Below are 9,302 nucleotides of genomic sequence, written 5' to 3' on the forward strand. Positions count from 1 at the left end.
CCTCACTACCTCCATACCACCTGCTCCCTACTGCCTCCCCCACTGTCTGTCCTACACCACCTGCCCCAGTACTGACCCTTCTCATCACTTTTCCCCACCCACCTGCAGTAGCGTGGGGGATGAGTTGAAGATGATCCTCCAATAATAAGATTGCATACATGGAAAATTATAATAAATTGATAAATTTTCTGTGTGTCAAATCTACTTACTAGGGGGTTGTCTTGTATTTGAGTAAATATGGTATTTAAGTGAATTATTGTGAGGTTGCAATTTTTTTCATCAAAATGTTAAAAAAGTTAATATAAAAAAGCAGGAAATACTGAATGATTAAGTAAAGAACTGAATTTTGACTTGGTCTTTTTTCAAAGAGAAGTGAATTCTTCGTTAAATACAAAAAATGCTTTTGTTTTTTATAGGCTCGTTCATGGACATCACGTCTACAAACACTAGTAACAAGAGTGATGCTAACATGGAACCTGCTGACATTCAAGGAACTGCTACCAATGATACCATTAAACGCTTAGAATCAAAATTAGCCCAGCAAATGAAAAATGCAGCAAAGCAGCCAGTAAGCAAATCAGTAAAATCTTGGGCCTTAAGGATGATAGTGGTATTAGCTGGATTAAAAAAATAAATAAATATATGGTTTTATAATAAGATAGAAAACCTCTTACCTACAGATTTTTATAACAGGAACTCAAACTATTCTGCATCTATTAATGATCCATGGAGATCTGCTGTTTCTTCATTTGCAGTTGTTGTAGGGAAACAGTTTTCCTGGTAAAAGCTATTGCAGTAGCTTTCCTTATAAAAGAAATGTTGAGCAGACATAGCTGTCTTCCATAGATGGAGTTCCAAGGAGAGGAAAGGTACCAGTAGTCACCTTGGGAGATCCTGGCCCCTACTAAAAGAAGGAAAAACAAGGTTCTCCAGAAGGTATTTGAGTTAAGGTAGACTAGTGCTCCAGCCAGCTCTCAAGTACATCCATGGTAGATGGTAGTAAGTGCAAGGAGCAAAGCAGATTGTTCAAGAGAGCAGAGGCAGGCAGAGCACAAAAATGACCAAAGGGAAACTGTCCATGTTTTTCAGAGGGCACCCTTCCAACCCTCTAAAATCCAACATTGTATACAGCAGTAGTGCTCAATTTCTTGACCCTGTGGGCCAGATGAGTGGTACAAGGCCAGTCCGTGGGCTGGATCAGGCCCTGTGTGCCAGGATCAGACCTTGCACTGCCTGTACCTGGTCCTGTACACCAATATTGGGCCCCACCCAGCCCACCATGTGCCAGGGTTGGGTTCTGAGATCCCATACTGCCCCCCGCATACTAGAATCAGGCCCCACAAGCTGGAATTGAGCCCTGTACCACCTGGCTCTGTGTGCCAGGATTGGGCCTGGTACTGCACTATCTAGTCCACAGGACTCCCCGTGGGTCTGAAAATTTTGGATCTGTGTGGTGTCCCACAAGCCAGATGACACAACACTGGAGGCCCAATCTGACCCACTGGCTGGTGGTTGAGCACTCCTGGTACAGTGTGTAGTGCCTTTTTAGTCTCTCAAAACTGAGAATCTGAAAAAAAGTTTAAATGGGAAAAGGATAAGAGGGGATGCAAAAGATTTATACAAAATTACAAATAATATCAAAAAGATAAATTGGGGATCTCCAGTAATAATACATGATCAATGAAAGTTGAATTCAACATACTTGAGAATGAAAGGAATTATTTTTATTAAAAAGTATCAGATTTACCTGTTAGAACTCCATATCTTAAAGCTAGTACTGAGACCAAAAGACTGGTATTTGAGAAAAGGTAAGAAAACATAAAACTGAGTATTGGGTAGGCTAGAAAAAGAAAAATCATTATGGTTCAGCATTGTCCTAATTCTTTTCCCATTGATGCAACTCCTTTAGTTCAGTTTATACATTTGCAGTAAGAAAGTTGGTTTTGTTTTAAAAAAACGTAGAGGTTAATTTTTAAAAATTGTGGCATTTTTAAAATGTGTTGCATAATATAGTGACGGTTTTTCCCTCGCCACGGTTCTTTATCAATCTGCTCTAAATATAGAGGTAAGCTCAAAAATCAGTTTTTGGGTTGTCTAGAAACATTTTTTTTCTTTTAAGTGTGACACCTGTTTTAACAGGGTGACCCTGGTCGTTTAAGTTTACCTCCATCTCGTGGAAGTAGTGTGGAGAGCTTGTCTGATGTTCGTGGACGACCACAGTCAACCCTTGTTTCAGGGGAAGGCGCTAAGAGAATGAGTGCCGACATGTCTGAAATAGAAGCAAGAATTGCTGCTACCACAGGTAAAAAAAATTTAAGAAAGGAGTGGGGGGAGCTTCCAAATGTACATATTTTTGTACAAGGTTTGTTGTTAAGTCTTTTTTTTCATTAAATGAAAATGGGTGGGAATTGAGACTTGCATGGATTCTTTATTTTTACAGTATGTCTGTTGTTTCAGAGTTGATATGAAGCAATCTACTTCTTTCACATTTGGGCTTTTGGCTACAAATGAAAATTTGTTTTTTATTCGATTGTTACATATCAGCCTTGTTTCATAAGTAAAAGTTTGTCTCTGCTTCTGAATGGATGGTATGCTCTTGCCATTCTTGTTTTTTATTATTAAGATTACATTTCACTTGATACAACATTCAATTATTTTGAAATGCAATAATTATTTTAAAGTACTATTTCTAAATAAATTACTTTATTATTATTATTTTAAAGTAAATTGAAAAATACCTTTTCATAGAAAATATCTAAATGCTCAGTTTTGTACTTACCTTAAAGAAAAGACGAGGTACAAAGATAATCTTTCCATTTCTTCCTAAAACTAAAAAGTAAAGTGTTTTAGCCATGTGTTTCACCAGGTTTGCATCAGGGAGTAGTCTTTCTTTTGTGTAGTGGGTCCTTGATGCGAGTTTAGGATGCAGGCACAAACGCAGAATTACATGGTGAAAATACCATGTAGGTATTTGTGTGGTTGTTTTTTCCAAATAAGCAAATTATAGATACAGTGTTTCACTATGCCTAGCAACCAGACACTTAGAGTCCCTTGTCACAGCTAGTTAGCTTGTTTGCAAACATTTATATTTCGTTTCAGTGACTATGAAAAAGACATTTTTATTGACTATAGCTCTCAATTTAGAGAATCCAAGCAAATTACATGAGGTCAGACCTTACCCTAGTGAGCCAATAGCTTTCCATTGCTTAGAAAACTGGGAATAATAAGGTAACACTTTTTATAATATGCTTAAGCTTCTGATTTGTTCACAACAGCTGAAAAGCTGTTGGTTTTTATTGTGTTTATTATCGTGGCAACCTCCAAAGATTTTTTTGTGATGTATAGGATGCCATGTTACCATTCCCTGAAGAGCTTACAGTCTGACACTGGTGTTCAACCTCCTGGCCCTAGGGGCCAGATGAGTGGTGCTAGGCCAGTGCAGCACTTAAGGTCAGTCCACGGGTGCTATCCAGCCATGCTCAGGCTTGACCCTGTGCACCAGTGCGATCTAGTGCACTATATCAGCATCCTGCTTGCAAGGCTCCTCACAGGTCCTGAAATTTGGCAGCAGGATAGCTGCAATAAATGCTGCCACCAGTACCCTGCTGACAAATTTTTGGACCTGTGGAGAAACCCACAACATGGCCTTGGGTGCCTGATCTGGCCTGTGGACTGGAAGTTGAGCACCCCGGTCTAACATAGGAGTATTGAACCAAGGCTTCTGGTTTATTTATTTACTCTTGGACTCAATGCTGCAGTCAGTTCTCTAACACCCTCAACCTGTAGTATACATTTATGGAAGGTCTCACCAGCACCAAAGGCAACTGCGTACTTACTAGAGGAGTTAAAGGTTAAACGTTTAAACAATAAGTATATTTATACTGGTAATGCATTACCAGTTAACGTTTAGTATGGGGCGCAGTCTGGTGGGAAAGAGAAATGGTGCCTCAGGAATAAAAAACGTGGGAGGGCAGGCAGAAGAGGGGAGCAAGAAGAAGGGGAGGGGTGAGAGGGGACCAGTACCCATAGCCTGTGAGGTTAAAGAGGAAAACAGCAGCCTAGCAATGACTTTTCACTTAAGCAATTAGCTGCTCATTGAAAAGTGCTCCTTCCCAATCAGCACACCAGGGGCTGAAGCAGGCTGGGAAAGCTTCATGTGGGCTGTGTGGTCTGGTGGAGCTTTCCACTGCCTCTTCCTCCTCCCTGGTCAAAGGTCCTGGGGAGCAGCTTCCAGCAGCAGCTGTGTCCAAGCTGTATTATCAGTTAACTGTTTAACCGATATAATTAGAGACGGTTAAATGGATAATTTTTTAATGATATTTACATCCCTAGTATGTACTTAGTCTGCTTGTGTTGTTTTTTTAAAAATGCTGGGCCATTCTAAACTCTCACTGGTATAAAAACGAATGCAACCCATTTAACATTAATGGAATTAACTCTGGTTCTTATCCACGGGAGCTTGCAGTTTTCCCCATTTGTTGTTGTCTTAACTAAATTCTAGATACAACTAGAAATAATTATCTAAGTGTATGTTAAAGTTAACAACCCTCTGCCTTTCTCTTGTCTAAAGTTCATTTGGACTAAGCCAAGTGTAACAGGAAAGCAGAATTTGCATCAGTCAGCACCAGGCTGATAAAAATCTGTTCAACATCATCTTAAACGTGTTTTCATGAATTTTGTTGGTAAGAGTTAAAATACCAGTTTCTTTATCTGGTTAGTTATTGTTTCAGAGGACAAAACATAGAGATACCAAACAAAGAAATTGGATTGCTAAGTGGAGAGGGGTATTGTCAAGAATAAATAATTGAAATGATATTTTAAGAATTGCCTAATCCTCTTGTTCCACCTATTATTAGACTTGCCATAGAAACAAATCAGATGGCACACATTCGTGTCAAATATTTTTGGAGTTTTTTGGTGCATGTGTGTGTATTAACTTAAAATATGCTACAACAGTCTGCTTTTGGGAGAGATATTCACACACATTTTAATGGGAGTTCTATATTTAATCTTAATACAGGCCCTGAGTTTTACCACCTCTTCCTCCAGCCTCAAGGGACAAAAGGAACAGTTATAGGTTTATTTTATACTGTTAATGTGATTGCAATCCATAAACATTTCTACTTCAGCATGAAGAATTTTTTCCATTAATTTCATAAGTTTATGGAACAGTGCACTTTGCTCTAGAGCAAAGGTTCCTAAACATTTTCTTATTGTGTACCCTCTTCCAGATTTACCAGCTGCCTGTGTACCCCTACCAACATACATTTTATATTTTAACTCCTTGAATTCCAATTATTATTATAATAAAAATTTAATCCATTACACACTTTCTCCTGCATACCCCCAGAGATGTCTTGCATACCCCCATGGATATGTGTATCACAGCTTTGGATCCCCTGCTCTAGAGTATGTAGGTTGGCCCAGAATGTCCAGTTTACAAAGTAAAAAGCATTCACTCATAGAACCCCATATACAAGACAGAAATAATCCTTCAAATCTGGTAATGAAGCAGACATCTTTGACACTGTTTAGATTTTACTTTGCAGGCGATTACAGTTTATGGAAATGAAACATCCAACCTGAAAACGTAAACTTTTTGATAAACCAGTATATGTCTGAGACTAAAACAAAACTGTGGAGGCAATGTGTAACTTCTAAAATAATCAAGGATATATATATTTAATGTGCAGGTGAAGTGGAACAAGCAAATTTGTCCTGAATTCTTATAATTATATTTTTAGCTTTCCCTTCCTCATTGCCATGCTGCTTTCTTTGTTGAGTTTTGTGTTGCTAACTTCAACTAATTATATTGTGTTCGTATTGACAGCTATTTCTGTGTTTGCTTTTAACAATTGCTTAACTGTTTGTAAGCATGAATAGACTATGCAGTTTATTCTGCATGATGTTTTGCATGAAATATAGTTTAACAAAAGTATATGAAAATTGCAGCGTGATATATTTTTAATAATTTTGCTGTTACCATTGTAGTTGTTTGCATGTGTATTGTATATGTGTATTTTTTCAGCCTATTCCAAGCCTAAACGAGGCCATCGTAAAACTGCTTCATTTGGCAACATTCTGGATGTCCCTGAGATCATCATACCAGGTATCACAGACCAGGTGAATGGGCCTATTGGCTAAGATGCTGGGATAATGATCAGATTTTCGAAAATACTTTTTGCTCCAACATATATATATAGATGGAGACAATGCAATAAAATTTTCCATCATCTTTGAATTTAAAAGAACTTTCCACTCTCATTTGCTTCTCTCTCAAAGATAGGAATATGCCCTTGCTGGCTGGACTGAGGTTCCTGGTATTAGACTGTTTTACTAATGAATTTCCAAACCAAGCCTATACGGTACAGTGTTTTATTATAATATCCCTCATTTAATGAAAAGTGGGCTTAAAATTGAGACGAACTTCGTCCAGTGGTTCATGCAGCCTTGGTCACAGTCGCACCTGCTTTTATAAATATATACAGTATTAGCAGAACAAAAATCATTTAGACATTATTAGATGACTTTGCATATGTGTTTGGCATGTTATATTAAAATACACATGCTACAAATATTTTTTCTAATAAATATAGTAACTTTCAAAGCCCACTATTAAGCATACTCCCCAACTTTTTGCAACATTCTTTCGACTGCCAATGTTTTTTTTCTGTACTGTCATATGTATATCAGTAAAAATTGTGTGCTTAAATATAGTTTATTTTCTCTGAGAAGGCCTTTTTACAACATACATATTAAATTATAAAAGTAGACAGATTTTTCTCATTAAAATGTATGCAAAGCAGGTTGCTTGGTGAAATCTGTATTGCATATCACTTTTACATGATTATATATGAAATAGCAGTGCTGTGTAGATTTTACATTTTTAGATCTCCAATAATATAACCTGTTGCTATAAATGAAAATGTTAGTGGGTTTGTATGAGGAAGGTAGAATGAAAGTTGCAGGGACAGAAACACTTGAAATCTGTTAACACGGTGCCAAAATGTGTTGTCATAAAGCTCACAAAACTCTATGCCGTTATACCACTGTGTACTTATTTGCATAACAAATAAGCACCTGTAAAGTCAGTAACTTACAGAATTTATATTTCAGCCAACAGTGAATTATTTCTGATTATTAAAATTGCTGGAAAGGATTGATTGTGTGTAGTGGCAGAGAGCAGCCACAGAGCACTTAAATCTAATTGACCAGATGAGTTATTAGAATTTAAAAAGTGAATCATGATTTGGTTTTAGGATTTTGCAGGCCAACTGGAGGCAAAGAGGGGGAATGAGATTACTTACTCAGACATATGACAGCATCATACTCATAACTCTGTTATGTTAAAAGTTCAGCCCATATTTTTAATTTTATGTAAATGTACTCCAGTACACTTTTTTGGGTAATTGAAATAAAGATGAAGTAAAAAAAAAGCTTAAATTCCAGCTTACTTTCTTCATCTTTAAGAAATACTGAGTTGCAGATTGTTACAGTGCAGGTTTTCCACTGAAGACCTCAAGATGGCAGCCCCAACATACTTTTTTTACTCTCTCTTCCCCTCACTCTTCCTTTTCAAAAAGGCTTTGGCAGGTTAAATCTTTTAAAATAGTTGCTTCTTTACTACCTTTTCTTCTTTTTCTTTTCAGATTTCCTCCACTTGAGGTATTTAGTAAAATTATTAATAGCAATATAATTTGAATAATTCTTAGCCAAAAGCTTTTTATAAAATAGACATACAGATCCGATCGCGAACCACTGAAATACAGTACTCTCTAGGGTAGAATATCCTTATGTGACCCTTTGGGAAAAGGTCAGAAAGTTTTCAGATATCTCAGTTATTCAAATAAACCTTTCAGAGGAACTTCCCATAGTGAGAATGCAGAATAGAGCTGGCCAAACTAGAATTTGGCTAGGTACGAGGACCAGCACCCCTGCTTTTTTGTACAAGAGTTACAGATTCTTAATTGACCATAAGTAGTTAGACGAACTTCATTTTGCATCCCATCCAAAAAAAGCCCGCTTTTAGATTTTGCAAAGAATATTAAAACAAATAGCAGAGTTAAAAGACAGAAGAAGATAGGTGACTGTGCAGTGAGCATGGGATAGACATTTAAAGGTACTATAGATACAGCCCAAAATCTTAGGGAATGTTTTGTATTTGTTTCCACTAAGAAATGATGCGGAGGGTCATGGTTAATGAGGATATGGAAATGGGAATAAGATGGAAACAGAACTCAGTAAGCTCTGGCTTGGGGAGGAAGCAGATAATCTGGATGCCAGAATTCTGAAATAACTACCATGAAATCACAGATCAGAAAGCAAATATTTTCACAAATCTTTCAAGTCCAAGTGGTACTGTATGATTGAGAGAGCAAATGTAATAACGATGTAGGAAGGGGAAAGTGATCTAGACCAACAATCAGCAATATATAGTCCATCAAGCCACTGTTTGCCAGGGTACAGATATGTAATGTTTTCTCCATCCTCAAAATTTGTAAGTACTTTGTTTGAGTATAGATTTCATTTAAGACACTGACATTTCAAATTCATAAAGTTTAATTTTGCCATTATTACACAAAGCTAACTCAATAGTAAAATGGATTGGCATGACTCGTTTCCAATTTAACATCTTAGGTAGTTGATATTCCAGTGTGTGCATAACTAGGTTAATGTGTAAAACTCACTTTTTGTTCTCAAAATTTTATTTTAGAATGCAGGCATAAGCAGTGCAAATCAATATTTTTAAACAATTAGATCCTCAGAGATTTAATAAATACATGTTTTTAAATCAAGTATTAAACTATATTTTGCAGAGAACTTAATAAAGGTAAGTAGGCAAAAGCAGCAAGCCTTCTGGAGAATACTATTTTTTCTAACCTTCTGGCACTGGCAACTCTTCCATTTTCATGTAAACTATTTTTATGGTGGGGGGTTATAGTGGCTGTATATTACTCAGGAACACCTAAATTAATCTAAGTTTTTGAACTATTTTGACAAAAGGAGGTGCATCTGAGAGTGAATAAAGGAAGAGAATCTGAGCAGCAAGAAACAAGAAAGAGAATAGGTCAAAATTGGATCAGTGGAAAGAGGGGCGGGAGCCACATTAGGAGAGAACAAGAGTCAATGGGGAAGGCAATAGTGATTTTGCATATAGGCTGGGAAGGGTGAATGGAGACCTAAATGAACAAACTGCTTGTAGAAGACAATGAGGAAGACTAGACTGCTTGCATATTTGAGCTATTTGAGGTGAGAGGGCCAGAGAGAGAAATAGGGGAGGCTGTAGGTATCCAGTAAGAAAA

The 9,302-nt window shown here is 37.1% G+C and overlaps 1 protein-coding gene across 5 annotated transcripts in view; it reads left to right on the forward strand.

The window, feature by feature from the left end:
- MAP3K7 (mitogen-activated protein kinase kinase kinase 7) overlaps positions 1–9,302 on the forward strand; it is a 111,060-nt gene that overhangs the window by 70,215 nt on the left and 31,543 nt on the right. For 3 of the 5 annotated variants that reach the window (XM_019520198.1, XM_019520199.1, XM_019520202.1), the window contains 3 exons: positions 417–568; positions 2,140–2,302; positions 6,029–6,109. In XM_019520198.1, the coding sequence (XP_019375743.1) occupies positions 417–568; positions 2,140–2,302; positions 6,029–6,109 (396 nt within the window). The remainder of the gene's footprint in view (positions 1–416; positions 569–2,139; positions 2,303–6,028; positions 6,110–9,302) is intronic. The other 2 variants (XM_019520200.1, XM_019520201.1) reach the window with 1 other exon arrangement.

Source organism: Gavialis gangeticus, unplaced genomic scaffold (genome assembly GCF_001723915.1).
Source record: "Gavialis gangeticus isolate Ggan-Ray unplaced genomic scaffold, GavGan_comp1, whole genome shotgun sequence".
NCBI classification, from domain to species: Eukaryota; Metazoa; Chordata; order Crocodylia; family Gavialidae; genus Gavialis; species Gavialis gangeticus.